The 15767-nt window shown below is 39.1% G+C and overlaps 1 protein-coding gene across 2 annotated transcripts in view; it reads left to right on the forward strand.

Annotated features, from left to right (window-relative positions):
* Nucleotides 1-15767, forward strand: part of Plcb1 (phospholipase C beta 1) — a 701254-nt gene that overhangs the window by 503112 nt on the left and 182375 nt on the right. For both annotated transcript variants that reach the window (XM_028884530.2, XM_028884531.2), the window contains exon 10: nt 15493-15639. In XM_028884530.2, coding sequence (XP_028740363.1) covers nt 15493-15639 — 147 coding nt within the window. The remainder of the gene's footprint in view (nt 1-15492; nt 15640-15767) is intronic.

Raw genomic sequence — 15767 nt, forward strand, 5'->3', positions numbered from 1 at the left:
CTAGAAGACTTTGCCTTCTTTGCATTGTGGTCAGAATCACAACAAGTGTACTCATAGAACACAGTAGAGCGCGATCCCTGCCCTTTGAAGACTCTGCTCAAAGGCTAGATCTACACTCAGGCAATCCTAGGCTCCACATGCAAGTTTAAGGCTACACTGAAAAAGAAAGGGGACCGAGGATGATGTCATAGGTCAGAGTGCATGCCTAGCATGTGGGAGCCCCTAGGACTAGAGGGGAAAAACAGAGAATAAGAAAGTTTCCTTCTTCATTTTGTTATTTTTAGAGGGTGTTTGTTTATTTGGGGATAGAGATTCACTAAATAGCCCAGGCTGGCCTGGAGCCTGCTGCATATCACAACTGGACTCAGATTTATAGCAATCCTCCTGCCTCAGTCTCCCAGCTTCTAAAATTATAAGTATGAGCCACCACAGCTAGCTTTTAGACAAAAAGGTTTAATCTAGACCCTTTCTTTATCTCTCTGTGTCAACATTAAGGGACAGTTAAATCTTTAAGCCAAAGTCTATCTGTCAAGTCAAATAACAAAGCTTCTTTGACTTGCCAAAACAGAAAGGTGAAGAGTAAATAAATTCACAAATGTGAGAATATTTTGAAAAAGGGAATGTGCTAAATCAAAGTTTGGTGTCATTATTAAGAACTTTCACACAAACCACTTCAACAAGTACGACTTAACACTGTAGTGGGAAAACAGCAGAGCTGTAGAGAGCTGAGGTGGTAAGGACAGAGGCTGACCTTTGGAGACTCTGGAGCAGAGCAAATAAGCACTGACTGAACATCATCACACCATGTTTTAGCTTTTTGTACTTGTCCACAGCTATGGTAATAGGGCAGGTTTTGCAGTCCACAAGGAATAGAATGGATGATCCTTTTCAATTTAAGATAAAGTAAGAATGGATGAGAACATGTGTAGAATATACTAAATACAGGATTGGGAAAATCTGGATAAAAAATAAAGAAGCTGGAAAAGCTCGTCTATTATAGAGAATCCGAGGTAGTAGGAAAATTCGTGCCCAAGCAGAAAACAAGAGGAACATTTAATGATTATTTCTGAAAGCAGGCAAATAGATTTGGGTGAGCCATGGTGTCGATACCATCTGCACTTTCCCTGAGAGAAGCTAGCAGAATCCTCAAGGGTCATAGCACCAGGAATAAACATAAGCCAAGAAATAGCATCTCACTGCTGAGCTTGGAAGTGATTTAAGGAGGTGTTAAGCCCTTGGGCAGGAAGTGTTCCAACGACCTTTGCTATCATTACACAGAGAGTGAGGATTGAATGATGATGAATGGTTTTTCATCCACCTAATCCCAATGACATCCAAACATATGAGTGCCAGATCCTGCCTAATTGGCATTTGGCACAGCAGAATGTGTTTGGTGCCCATGCTAACTGGCAGACACATTGTCCAGTTTGCCCATCTCAACTGTGCAGTGATACATGTGGACCATCTGTCTTCCAAGGCAAAATTTCTCAGTGCCGAACAGCTTTAAAGATATTTGCATGTATTTGGCTTTTCTTACCCTTTTCAAGCTAACCTGAATAGTTTCTGCAAATCCCACAAACAATGTCACCTACTGCTTAGCATTTCTTTTGTCCTGTGTTGGCATAACACATTTTCTATTGTATTTTATTTTTCTTCTCCTAAATGTAAGATTCATGGGTTGGAGAAAAAAAAATGCTGGAGGACACCTCTAAATTGCATACAGAGATTAGAACATAATTTAGTCTGGAAAAGAATTTTGGACCTTGATAGACAAATTCAAATCAAAGACCCTAATCCTCACACCTCTGCCAGATGGGTCATTTATCTGCAAAAGCCCGGGCTTCTTCTAACAAAAAGATTAAAGTAACACATTTTAGAGAGATAAGTAAATCGTTGGAAAGACTCTTTTCCTGGTCACATTCAGAGCTATTTTTAGGACTGATGCAGTGTAGCCAGATGGAAGCCAACTGTCTCTGCAGCAAAACGTCCCCTTTTCCATGGTCCATGGCCCTTACTCAGGACAGTGTGAGGAGAAATGGGTGCATAGATATGACCAGTCTCATCAGCTCCATCTGTCTTTTCACTGCCCCAGCATGAGCTACCAGTTCAGGTTCCACACTTGCCAGACAACTTGTTTCCCACTCAGCCTCAGTTTACTGAGCTGAAAATGAGTCAGCCTCTCAAAGAATGCCTGTGACTGGCATGTGGTCCATTCTCAGAGTGGCAGGTAGCTCATATTATTACCACTGTTATTACGGTTTCGTTTCTGACACTAGACCATGGGCATTGTCTTCCACAGTATTGAGACATAGCCTGTCCTCCTAAGGCACAAATCCTCTGTGTTCTATGTTGTCTTGAGCAAGCCTCTTCCTTCAGATTTCCTGTCTATGAAACAGGCATGTAGGTTTTAGCCATCCCACAGTGGTAGTGAGGACAGGCTGAGATCATTCTGCATTTGGTAAGGAACATGAATGATTTGTCAAGCAGCACATGGGAAACAGATCAAACTGATGAACCTATTCAAAGGCTATTTTCCCTCATTCACGCCCCTGCCTGTGCTTACATATTAGATTTTCTTTCCAGTCACAATCCATTATCTAAAAAGAAAATCCGTGCATATAAACATGGCCAGTCATATTTTCTTTGCCGGAAACTCCTAGTTCACAAGCAATTCTGCACCAGTTGTTACTGCCATCGAGGGGGGATTTCCTGGCTAAGCATCTGTATTACTTACTTATCCCACTGCTATGGCAAAATGTCTAGCAGAGTGACTTAGAAGGAAGGGTTTATTCTGGCTCACAGCTTGAGGATGCTCTCCATCAAGCCGAGGAAGGCAAGGCAATAAGAACAGCTTTGATGGTTCCAGCTGGGGTGGCAGGAGCATGAGGCAGCTGCCCACAGTGCAGCCAAAGTCACAAATCAGAAAGACGAATGCTGGACTCAGCTCCCTTTTCTCCTTTCCCCCTTTGTTCACTACAGAACTTCATCTCATGGAATAATGCCACCCATGTTCAGGGTGGGTCACACTTCCTTAGTTAAACTTCTGTGTCCCATACACATGCAGGTGTGAGTTTCCTAAGTGATTTTTAAAACCAGTAAAGTTGACAATGAAGGATAATCATCACAAGTTCATCCCTTCTCAACTTGACACCCAGCCACATCACCTTTAAATCCCAATATTCCATTCCTGGTCCTCAAAGAATCATGTCCATCTGATAAAGCAAAACTAATTCAGCCCAGCCTCAAAAATCCCCCATGGTCTTTAACAGTTTCAACACTGTTTAAAAGTCCAAAGTCAGCCAGGCATGGTGGTGCATGCCTTTAATTCCAGCACTTGGGGGGGGGGGGGAGGCAGGTGGATCTCTGAGTTGAGGCCAGCCTGGTATACATAGTGAGTTCTTGTAAAAAATTTTAAAAGTCACATACCTCCATTATACAATGGTACAGAATAAAAATTCTCATCCAAGAGAAAGATAAAATGGAAGGAAGACTGAAACCCAGTAGGGAAACCATCACATTCTACAGCTTCCTATTCTATATCTGGGATTTTGGTGGCATTCTATGGGCTTCAACAGCCTTAGCTCAACTTGCCCCCGAAGAATCCTCCAGTTCTCTTGGATTGCATCTATTCTATATCTGCAGTTTTCCTAGGCAGACAATAGTCCCGTCATCCCCAACATCCTGGGATCTCTATTGCCACATAGGTCTCACTTTCACAGACTCATACAATGGCATCTCAGGGCCTTCTTGCGGGAAATCCAATCCTGTCACATAATTGCTTGAATCAGTGGACTTCCAGAATCTTGGTCAAGTCTCCATGATCCTTTGTATCTCTCACATGCCTGCAAAGTCAGCACCATGTGGACTATTCTGCCAAGGCCCATTGCCAACCTGAAGCACTTTGTGGCTATACCACAGCTTTCATGCCTTCTGTACATTTTGGCAGCCAAATATGAAAAAACCACTTCCATAAGTGGCTGGTATTGAGTAGACAACATGTTCTGTAATGTTCTTGTTTCTATCTCCTTCCTCCCTTTCAAGTGAGTGTGCATGTTTCCAAGCTGGAGCCTTCAATGGGTAGAGTCTTAATCTCAGAGCACCTTGCGTAGAGGTCAGGACAGAATTCCAGGGTTCTCTTTCATGGTGATGATATCTTTAAGAGTTATCATTGCCTTCTCCCCACCTACTTTGTCCAACTTTAAGCTTGCCGATTCTCCTTTCCTAGCTAAACTGCTCATTTTTTGTATCTTTCTGTTCTCTCTCCCTCTCAGTCTCCCTCTGCGCTAAGAACAGTGGCATTTACCATGCACACCTTGGCTATTATGTTGTCTTAAGTTTTCCTCTCTGAAAAAGTTTAGTGCATGGCCATTGAATTCAGCTTCACTCAAGTCTAGTTTTCATGGCATGCACAGCCTATAACTATGTAGGTCCCTCACCAGGATAAAGCAAAAAATGGCCTGCAGCCATGCTCTGCTGTAGTCCTCTAATTCTACTTGGAAAGCTCCTGAGCGTAGTCTCTACTCTGCCACTCTCAGCATTCTGGTCTTGCAAATTCCCACCAGAATACTCCATTTAGCTCTGTTGACAACATTCTCCACTCTACAGTCCAAATTCTATGTTCCCCCTACAAATCCCATGGTCAGATTTATCGCAGCAATCACCCTGGTCCTGGTACTTATTTTCTGTGTTGGTGGCTTTTCTCATTTTTGTGATGAAGTGCCTGACATGGGCAACATAAGGAAGGGTTTGTTTTGGCTCACAGTTTAATTGTCCAGTTTATCACAGTGGTGGCTCTACCAGCCCTAGCTGTGGTGCCGGCAGCATGAAGCAACCAGTCACACTGAAGACAGCCAGAAAGCAAGATGAGATGAATGCTGGTGCCCACCTCTCTTTTTTCTGCTCTTCTTTTCATTCAGTCTGGGCCCATGGAAAGATGCCACAGATTCAGGCACTCCTCTCTTCCTCAGTTAAGCTTCCATGGAAACACCTTCACAGACATACTCAGAGCTGTCTGTTCTAGGTGGTTCTAAGCCCAAGGTAGTTGACAATGAAAATTAACCATCAGAAGCCAGATGTGATTCCTCATGCCTTTAATCCAAGCACTTAGGCAGATCTTTGTGAGTTCAAGGGCAGCCTCATCTTCACAACAAGTTCCAAAACAGCCTGGGCTACATAAAGAGACCATGTCTTAAAACGTAAAATTAAGCATGTCTGTAGCTAGAGTTTTCCTGCCTTGCCCACAGTCAGGACAAATCTTTGTCACCTGCCAGTCCCACAGCTGCTCAGACCCAACCAAGTAAACAGAGATACTTATATTGCTTAGAAACTGTATGGCCACGGCAGGCTTCTTGCTAACTGTTCTTATAGCTTAAATTAATCCATTTCTATAAATCTATACCTTGCCACATGGCTCATGGCTTACTGGCATCTTCACATGCTGCTTGTCCTGGCAGCGGCTGACAGTGACTCCTTCTGCCTTCCTGCTCTTTCTTTTCTCCTCTCTGTTAGTCCCACCTATACTTCTGCCTAGCCACTGGCCAGTTTGTATTTTATTTATTGACCAATCAGAGCAACACATTTGCCATACAGAACATCCCACAGCACATGTCAGTTGAAAAAAAAATGCATATTGAGTAAGAAAGAGATGACCAAAGGACTCTCTGGGTACCAGACCAATACACCATGAATTCTATTCCGAGACTAGCTTTTAGTCATGCACTATATATTTTCTCCATCCCTGGCTCATCTCATTCATGCAAAATATAATGGGGTATGGGTATCTGCTGTGCTCAGAAATTTCATTATAAATGAGAAGCATCCATTTGTGTTAGGTGGTCTTTATTGAAAGCCATATGCATAAGCTTCTAAGTAGAAGATTGAAGTCTATGGATTTATTTCAGATATGGATTTATTTCAGATATGGGTTTTTTTTTCCTTCTGACTTTAATAGGAAATTCTGCCAGAGCAAAGGTCATTAAGAAGAATATGCGTTCATGGATCCAGGGGTTGCCAGGAGCAGTGCACTGGAGTGCACTGAATTCTTTTACCATTTAAAGACTGGCTCACTTTATTCCCAATTGTCCCCGATTCCCTTTTCTGGTCTGATGGCTTTTGATACCAACATATCTAGGACTTGTATTCTGAAGGAGAAGGCAGCTTTGCTATAGCAGTGTTCAGAAAACAAGCAGAAAATGTGCCTTTTTAGTCATCTTCCCTTTCCAAGGGCAAATATGTAGCATGTTTTGTTGTGACCTATTTCATAAGAAGGGTAGAGGGTCAGGCTTTTGGAAGATCAGAGAGAAAGTATCCAGCTATAGTGAGGCTTAGCACACAAATGAGTTCAAAGCCTTACAATTTGTCCCTGGAATTTCCTTATGACTTTTTTTTTTTAGATAATTGGATAAATTCTTCATCAATGTTTTGAACTGAAATGATGACCTGACATGAGAGATTTAGGAAATTCAATTATAAATGTGCACATGATTTCCTGATTGACATCTCAAGGATTCCTCCCATGCCATCATGGATGAAGATAGACATCAAGGACCAGCTTGATTCAGTTATCATTATGTTAGGAACTCAGAGAGTTGACAGCACCTTTCACATCCAGCAATACCTGTTGTACGCTAACATTCCTGTGAGGTTGGCAAGAGAAGTCATGAGGCGCAAGCAGTTTCCCAGTTGCACGTTCAGACAGCTTCTGCCACTCTGACTGCATGGTATAGGCAGAAACATAGCAAGAAAAACCTGATAGACAAATTATCCATATAGTGCCACCTATCGTGGGATGTTAGTCACTGTGCATGTTCCACTGCAAAAAGAAAAAAACAAAGGCCACAAAAAGTTCCTGGCAAAATAGAAGACTTAAAAAAAATCCCTACTATATGAATCAATTTTTCCTGTAATTATTAAAATGTATTTTATCTCATACAATTAATTTTATCTAAAATACTAGAATGTATATATCATGATAGAAACATCATGGGACTTCAAGATAAGATAATAGAATGAACATATTTATCTAATTAAGCTACCTTGAGTCTACACTTAAACTGCATTAAGAGATAATTTTACAGATGTGATCTAGAAATGGTTTGAACTAAGAAAATAAACAATTATCTTAGAAAGTTGGCTGTGTTCTTACAGCTGTAATAGATCTGAGAAACTGATCATAGATCAGCCAAGTGGCATGCTGGGAACCATCCTGAGTTATTCCATAGAAATCTTAAACATCTCAGGAACTGAAGTTGCTACGTTCTTACAGAAAAAAAGGAGTACCAATAGAGAACAGAATGGGGCTTGACAGCTGTTGACATGTAGCCAGAATTTCTATCTGGGAAAGGAACAGACTAAGTGAAGATGACAATGAATAGGTGCAGGCAAGGTAACCATTTTGAAAATAAGATCCCAGGCTGTTGCCCAAAGAAACCCATGTGTACTTTCCCCAAATTGGCCTAGACTACTGGCACTAAACATTTATTCTTTGTGCAAGAGACCTGAAGATGAGCCATCGCCCTAGAGAGACAAAGGCAGATCCTTTCACAGTGGTGCCTCATCTGTCTCAGAGTCTCAAAGCTACTCATCAACATTAATTAAAATAACCCAGTCAATGTCTCCTTCCGCCAACTAGAAAATATAAGTAGACAGTAGTTACTAGATGGAGGAGGGGAACTTCTTTTAAAGTAGGGATAAGGAGGAAAGTAACAGCAGAAAAAGACAACTATACAGCAAGAATTAATTACATGTATAGATATCACTTCATCCTTAGAAAAGTAACAAATATACTTGTCTTTGAAGTAAGAACAGATGTTGTTTTCAAAAGAAATGTCAGATATCAGAAATTAGCTTGTGAATATTAAAAAGAGCATAGAAGAAACAAAACACTGAAGGATGAGGTAGGAATAGAATTGAAGAAATAGCTGAGTCAAACGTGAAAAATTATATGAATAAATATGTTTAAGATGCCTTAAAGTTTTAAATATGAGAAAATAATGTTCTTGAGATAAGAAAGCATCATAAAAATAAATTTATGAAATTTATCCCAAGCAGGCTAGTAGCATTCATACCAAAACAGAGAGTAAAGACAAAACCATACCAAGACAAATCATTGTGAAATTTCAATAAATTTGAGCCAAAGATACTGAATATAGGCCACATAACTGTTCTTAAGAAAGTGACATAGGAAGATTTCAATATGTCCAACATCCATGCTGGAGATCAAAAGACAATCAAATAACTTTATAAAAGAAAAAGAAAAAAATCTACCAAGAATGCTATACCCAGCTAAACTAGAAACTATGTGTGCAAGTCAATCTGAGCCATTTTCAGACAGGCAAAGTTCAGGAAATTCAATACTCTGAAATCTTTCATCAGGAAGCTACTGACAAATGTGCTACAACTAAAATGAAATATATATTCATGAAAAAGTAAGGCATAGTATATGGGAAATAAGAGCGATTAAGAATAGAATAAAAGTAAAAGGAATAGGAATTCATTAGTTTCAGTTGGAGTAAGTCAGAAGGCTCCAAGAAGGACTTCAAGACTATGTAAATGAGAAAGCACTTGCATTTGAACACATTACAGTGAGGTTTAGATAACTGATGGACAGGTGACATTGCCCTAGATATATGTGCAAATAAATTTGCAAATGATAAATAAGACATGTATTAAACTCAAGGGAAGTTAAAAGTTGTGCAAGATAATTGTTGGGTCACTACATGACTTGGCTCTGAATAGGATACATAGCCATGATAACATCAGCTTTGAATATAGTGACCTCATATGGGTTGGGGAAGTAGATATAAGAAGGAATGATGCCTTCTTATTTCCATGATGGGAAGAAAAATAAAAAGACAGTAAACAGGAAAAATTTTTGAGAACTAGAAATAAATTGACATAAAAGCATCACTGAAAGATTGGAAAGTAATTGCTCCTAATCAAGGAGAAATTGGGGAGCTTGTTTCTGCTCATTGCCTTAAGACAAGTCATTGTGGAAAGCAGCTTTAGAAATGCTATGACTTTAGAAATCCACTCTTGGCTTCTAGACCATGCTGGTATTTGCCCTGTACCCTCTTGCAATTCAGTGTATTCATCGAGAGCAAATTACACAGGTGACTTCTCGATACTTCCTGGAGATTCTGTTCACTATTTACACTCAGTCCCTCTTCATGTCCTCCCTCCTAGCTCAGTCTACTGGTGATCAAAATTGGCCAGTTTTCTCCATCTTATGCTTGACCTGGGCAGCAGAATAGTAGTCCCATTTTTAGGAATTGTTTTTTATATATGAGTGTTTTTGCCTACATGTATGTCTGTACACCACATCCTTGTCTGGTGCCCATGGAGGCTAGAAAAGAGTATTGGGTACCCCCAGAAGTGGAGTTACAGATGGTTGTGAGCTACCCTGTGGGTGCTGGAAATGGAACTTGGGTCCTCTGCAAGAGTAACGAATGCTGAACATCTCTCCTGTCCTAAATGTTTTTTTTTTTGTTTGTTTGTTTTGTTTTGTTTTGTTTTGTTTTTGTTTTTGTTTTTGTTTTTAAGTTTTGAAGGGCAAGGAGTTGATGGACACATACCTGCTTTCTCTCACTGCATGGCATATAGAAGTGGACCCTGGAATAAAAATGTGTTTGTTGACAGCCATTAGCAAGGAGGGCCCTAGTTTCCATGTGAATTCTAGACATCTGACTCTTCCTGGATAGACTTTGGATGCATATACCTTTTTCTAGATGCCTGGAACATAAAAGTCACTCCAGAAAGCTCTATTATAAATAGTCTGTGTGTGCTAATAAGACCCCGATATTAGAGAACCAGTCAAAAAGCTCTTCTAGATTATTCTTTTCCATTTTCCAGAGTTCCTTTTTCGTGAGCATAAATCCTCCTTTTTTTGTCCCTCAAGAACTATGGAATAACTTCAGATGATGCCTTTACCCTGTAACTCCTCCAGGGGCTTTTGTACATTATATAGATGAATTACATGCTGCCTGGTGTCACAGGCTTGTTGGTTGGTTGGTTGGTTGGTATGGGTTTTGCTTTTTTTTATTGTTTTATTACATTTATTTGTGTGCATGTGTATGTGTGTAGGAACATGTGTAGAAGTCAGATGACAGCTCTGCTACCATGTGTGTCCTGGAGATCAAACTCGGCTCAGGCATATAACAAACCTTTACCCACTGAGTCAGCTCACAGGGTCCTGTTTGGTTTTGTTTGTTTTGCTTTGCTTTGCTTTTGCAGTGCTGGAGACTGAACTCATAGCCTCTTAGCTTCATATGTATTAGGCAAATGCTCACCCCACTGAATTACAATGTCTAGCTCCATCCTATGTCAGTTCTCAAGGCTTTCCATCTTCTGTGTTCCTCCATGGACTAGGAAAATAAATGGAAGTTTTTCACGGTGAAAGACTTTTTTTTTTAATGCTGATGCTTTTAAATCAATGACAACAGCATTCTTCCACTGTGGGTAACATAGAAGCAATGAAAATCTAAGAGTCCTTTCTCTGCCCCCACACCTTGACCAGTTGAAGGCATATTTCACACATTGTACAACCTGTGAAATATATTTTGAAATTGAACTCCTACCCTTTAACTGACTCACTTTCTCTAGTATGCACTGACTACTCCTAATTTTCACAGTGACATCTCTTGCCTTTTCCACACCTCTACCCTTCACTTGGGGCAGCAAAAATCTTGAATACTTGTTCCTGTAACTAGCAGGTAGAGCTCTGGAGTGGGGAGTGTCTGATCACCTACATTCTTGGGCATATTTTGTCTGACCACTCTGAAAAACTAAGCATTGTTCTTTTTCAGATTTAGATTAATGTCATCCAGCAAGATAAGATGTCTCAGTAGGTAAAGTCACTCTCCCACTGCAAGTCTGCTTCTTCAGTTTGGTTCCTAGAACCTTCAAAGGAAGAAGAGAACCAAGTCCTGTGGCACTCACATGCCCATGTCTTCATTCATACACGTGCATACTCACTAATAATAATGAGTTCAATTTTAAAGTAAAGTTATATAACTTCTTCCCCCCAAATTTTTTTATTTAATATAAACAATCTTCAAAAGCACTAACTCATCTACGCTCCTAAATTGTTTTCTGCCTGTAGTCTGTGTTAAGTGTTATGTTAAGGGTCTGGAGTCATATCTCAGTGTTTCAGCGCCTGTTTAGAATGGGTCAGGCCCTTAATTCAATATTCAGCACCATAAAAGGAATAGCTAAATTAAAATATTTGATTTCTGTGGATCATTAAAGGTAGAAAAGATGATCTAAAATGTTGACATGAAGATCTTTAGGTAGGTTTGTATTTAACTTAGCAATTTTGTCCATGTCCCTGTTTAATTTGGGTCTTTGGTTTATTTTTTGTTGACAAAGACACTAGGCACATAGTACAGTGATAGAATACTCACTTAGCATGCATGTATTCACATGTGTGCTGTATTTAATTCTCAACATGAAAACTTGTAAAAAAAAAAAGTAAAGAGGCATATTTGTTTATTTTCAATTTTGAGTTTTTAATTAAAATTTAAAAGATAGGTAGATGATTGATTGATAGATAGATAGATAGATAGATAGATAGATAGATAGATAGATAAAGAGAGATAGAGACAGAGAGAGAGAGATAGTTAGGGGTTCTCTTTAAACTGGTTTTGTCATCTTCCAGGCTTTCTTATTAATGAATGAATAAAATTTTGACACTCTCTTTTGTAAACTTACATGTCGACGTGAATCATAATGGCTTCATTGGAAGATGGCATTTATAGATTATGTAGCCTCCATTTTGTATTCAATACAGAAAACAAAATTAAACACAAAGTCCAAAGTCTCAACACAGGTTTTCATAAGGTAGTAACAATGTTTAGGTATTGATGCTGACCTTACTTATGCCTGGGCTGGAGAAATAGCTCAAAGGTGATAAGCACATACCGTACTGGTGGAGGTCTGGAGTTCATCTCTGAGCCCTACATTGGGTGACTCACAGTCAGTCACCTGTAAGTTCAGCTCTAGGGGTATCTGATACCTCTATCTTCTGTGACCACTGCCTTATGGGCACATATTCATACACACAAATAACTAAAAAGGAAATAAACCTTCTTAAAAAGAAAACTAATTTGCCACCTCTATTCTGTTGACATATATTTTATTTATTTACTTAGTAAAACTAGGAGTTTTTATTTACCAGAATATAACAGATACAAGCTGACAGCCTCAGAATGGAACCTAGCCCCATAAAAGAGGGATGCTAGGTCACACCATCCTCTGCCAGTACACTTTGAATTCCATTAAAAGGAATGTACACAAAGCTTCCACTAAAGCTGGTAACTAGAGTGAATGCTTACTGCCTGGCATTCACTCACATCCAGAAGTTCTACTGCCATCCTTTCCTGCCATGAAGTTTAGTTGCCCTAAGGGATTGCTCCAGTGGGAGACAGAGTTGGATGAAAATGTCATCTGCATGGGATGTAAACTCCAAATACTACTGTCCTGGGTGATCTTCCACTGTCAGAGCAATTTGTTTTCTAATTTGAATGACCCTGATCATGTGAAAGAATTACTTTGACTAGGTGCAGAAGCATCATTGGAGAGGCCAAGGATGGCAGAGCTGGGAATGTGCACACCTTTCTGCCAGTGCCTTCTCCTCAAGGGTGGGCAGCAGCACTTTCTGCCAGATTGTGAGCTCTTTGAAGGCAGGGTCTGTGTCTGCATTTCTGGGGCTATTTGTCTGTGCATTTAGCAGATGGCAGGTTTTAAATAAATTGTTAATTGAATAGAAGGTGAAGTGAGAAAAAAGAAAGAAAAAGAGGAAGGGAAGGATGGAGACTAGGTGGAATAATATTTAACAAATTAAAATAATCACAGAAAACTAGAAGATTGGAAAAAAATTGGATCTTTTATGAAATTTTGCCTCAAGAGTTTTATACTCCAAAATATTTTTTAAACCATCTGTAGAAATAGCTTTGGCACTAAGCTGACTGGTTTGCTTATGAAATGCATGATCAGTCCAAAGGGATATATGCATTCCTCCAAGGAGTGTTTAACAGAAGGCTCCAATGGCAGATGGTCTTTCTGATGGCCACGTGACCAGGAAGGTCCCTACATTAAGTGATGGCTTGGTGGTTTCTGCTAAAGACTGATCACACACAAGTATAGCCTGCAGGTGGGTCGCTGCTGTAGGTCACAAGCATGCCAACTAAAGCCTTTATATCACATTTTTCATCTCTAATTAAGAGACTTTCCTGGTAGTTTTCACTTTTTATGGGAACTATCAAGACCCATATTGAAGTACATTTTTAGCTGTTTGTGATGCAAATATTTGTTTCTATTTAAACATTTGTTTAGAAAGATATTTCTTTCAGCTCTGGTAAAATGGTTTAGCCGGTGCTTTCCGAGGAAGCCTGGTGGCCTGTGTCCAACCCCTAGAACTCACATAAAGATGACAAAAAAACAACAACAAAAAAACAAAAAAACAAACACTCCACAGAATTGTCCCCTCACACCCACATGTTCCATGATATATGCACCCACCCACCGCATTATGGATGCACACAGGCAGTAATGATGATGATAAATAAAAATGTAAAGAAAATGTTTCTTTCATACAATAGCCCCTCTCTTTTAGAGAGCCGTCAAGCTTTTATTGATTGATTGATTCATCCATTCATTCAGTCATTCTTGAATAATATTAACATTGACTTAACTATAATATTCCCAGAACTTTGGTATAGTTATCTTGAAAAATGTGTTAGATGTGAAAAAAACAGTGTGGTAAAATGTCATGTTTAATTCTGCCATTTACAAATGATACACCTAAAGAATTTTAGTGGTCTGCATTAAAAGTCTTGATGACATGTATAGTCTGAATCAACAGATCTGTTCCTGCCAGTACAGCCTCCAGAAGGAATTAAGTATATGTATAAAGATATGATTAAGATATGATTACTGTCATAGCATTTAATGCAGTGTCATTTATACTTAAAAAATATTTAAAACAAATTTAATAACCAATAATAATAGACTGTTGCTTAATATTATATTTTTATATTTCATAATATATAAAATATAAGCAGGTATATTTATCATGAGTTCAAGTTAAGCACCTATTTTAGAGAATTTACTGTGATTAAATATTTATATAATGTATTTTTCATTTAATTCAGAAGAAATCACTGTAATATACATATATACATATTGTGTGTGTGTGTGTGTGTGTATTTGCACAGTATTATAACACACACACACATCTCTTTGATGGCACACAGCAAAGCTCCCAAAGTACATTCTTCTGAAGGAATAGTTATATGTGTTTGAAAAGGTTTTTTTTTCCCTCTTTGCTTACCTCAGTGCCTAATTTTCTTCAATGAGATTAGCACTTTTAAATTAACACAAAACTGTTCCAACAAGAAAATAAGATATGCTACCCCAAACTTTGACTTACATCACCTTCATTTCCCATTTATTTGTTGTTATTTTGAAGCTTTGACTATTAGTGTTGACAGGCTGTGGTGATGGTGCTCTGTGGGCCTTTGAGACTGCTGAGCTGGAAATGAGGGATTATCTCAGTCCTTTAAGGCAGCTTCAAGTTTTCCTCTGTAAATATGTATAATTTCTGTCTGCCAAGTATACTTCAGTAATGCTGAAATAAAAAGATGAACTCAATATTTAGCTACATCTACCTCAAAAAGGTATAAGAGACGAAAAATTTGTGAGTTGAATCACACAGTAAAAGTCATGTTTTTCTATCTGAAGTAAACTTGCAAATAAAATTCAGAGTTCTTCCTTTCTATGTACTCTCAGTTTGCTATGTAAAGCAAAAGTCATTTGTTGTTATTTTTATATTGTGTAAAAGAAAAAGTATGTGAATACATAAAGTAAGAATATTTGTTCATAATTTTTATTATAAAAATAAAAGCAATATATATTCTTAATGGGAAATTTGGAAAACCATCTCAAGGTGATTTACCCAGAGTTAACTTTTCTTTTTTGTTTGTTTGGGTTGTTTTGTTTTGTTTTGTTTTGTTTTGTTTTGTTTTGTTTTGTTTTGTTTTGTTTTGTGACAGAGTCTCTGTGTGTAGCTCTGGCTATCCTGGACCTTGCTCAATAGACCAGGCTAACCTTAAACTAAGAGATCTACCTGCTTCTGCCTCCCGAGTGCTGAGATTAAAGGCTTCTACCACCACTGCACAGCAACCTTTCTTTTTTAATTCATGAATTTGATGTTCACTGTTATATTTAAAAAGAGAAAGTTTGTTTTAAATCCTCTGAAAAGCTGGAGACATCAGAATAACTACTTCTTTCCTTTATTTATATGAAGATAATGGTAACATACAGCATGATCCTAGACAAATGTGTGTGTGTCTGTATTAAGACAAAACTGTGTCCACTGTCTTCTCCTTGGATGCTGCAGAGCGGATTTTGCTTGTTTGGGGGTGGATCAGAGCGGGCTGACCCCACCAGTCTCAGGATGCTGAGCCACTCACACGCCTCTCAATCCATTTTCTCCAGGGCAGATGTCAGTGGATGGATTCATGCGCTACCTGAGCGGAGAAGAAAACGGAGTCATTTCTCCTGAGAAACTGGATCTGAATGAAGACATGTCACAGCCCCTGTCCCACTATTTCATCAATTCCTCACACAACACCTACCTCACAGGTACGATGTGGCTTCTGAGTGCCAAGTGGCCAGCCCCTCCAGAGTTTACTCTGTAGTGTCTGTCGTTGGAAAACACACACTTCTTTGTCCTGGGCAATGCTTCTGGGGATCTGGGTTGCCCTGCTGAC

The sequence above is a fragment of the Peromyscus leucopus genome, chromosome 4 (genome assembly GCF_004664715.2).
Source record: "Peromyscus leucopus breed LL Stock chromosome 4, UCI_PerLeu_2.1, whole genome shotgun sequence".
NCBI classification, from domain to species: Eukaryota; Metazoa; Chordata; class Mammalia; order Rodentia; family Cricetidae; genus Peromyscus; species Peromyscus leucopus.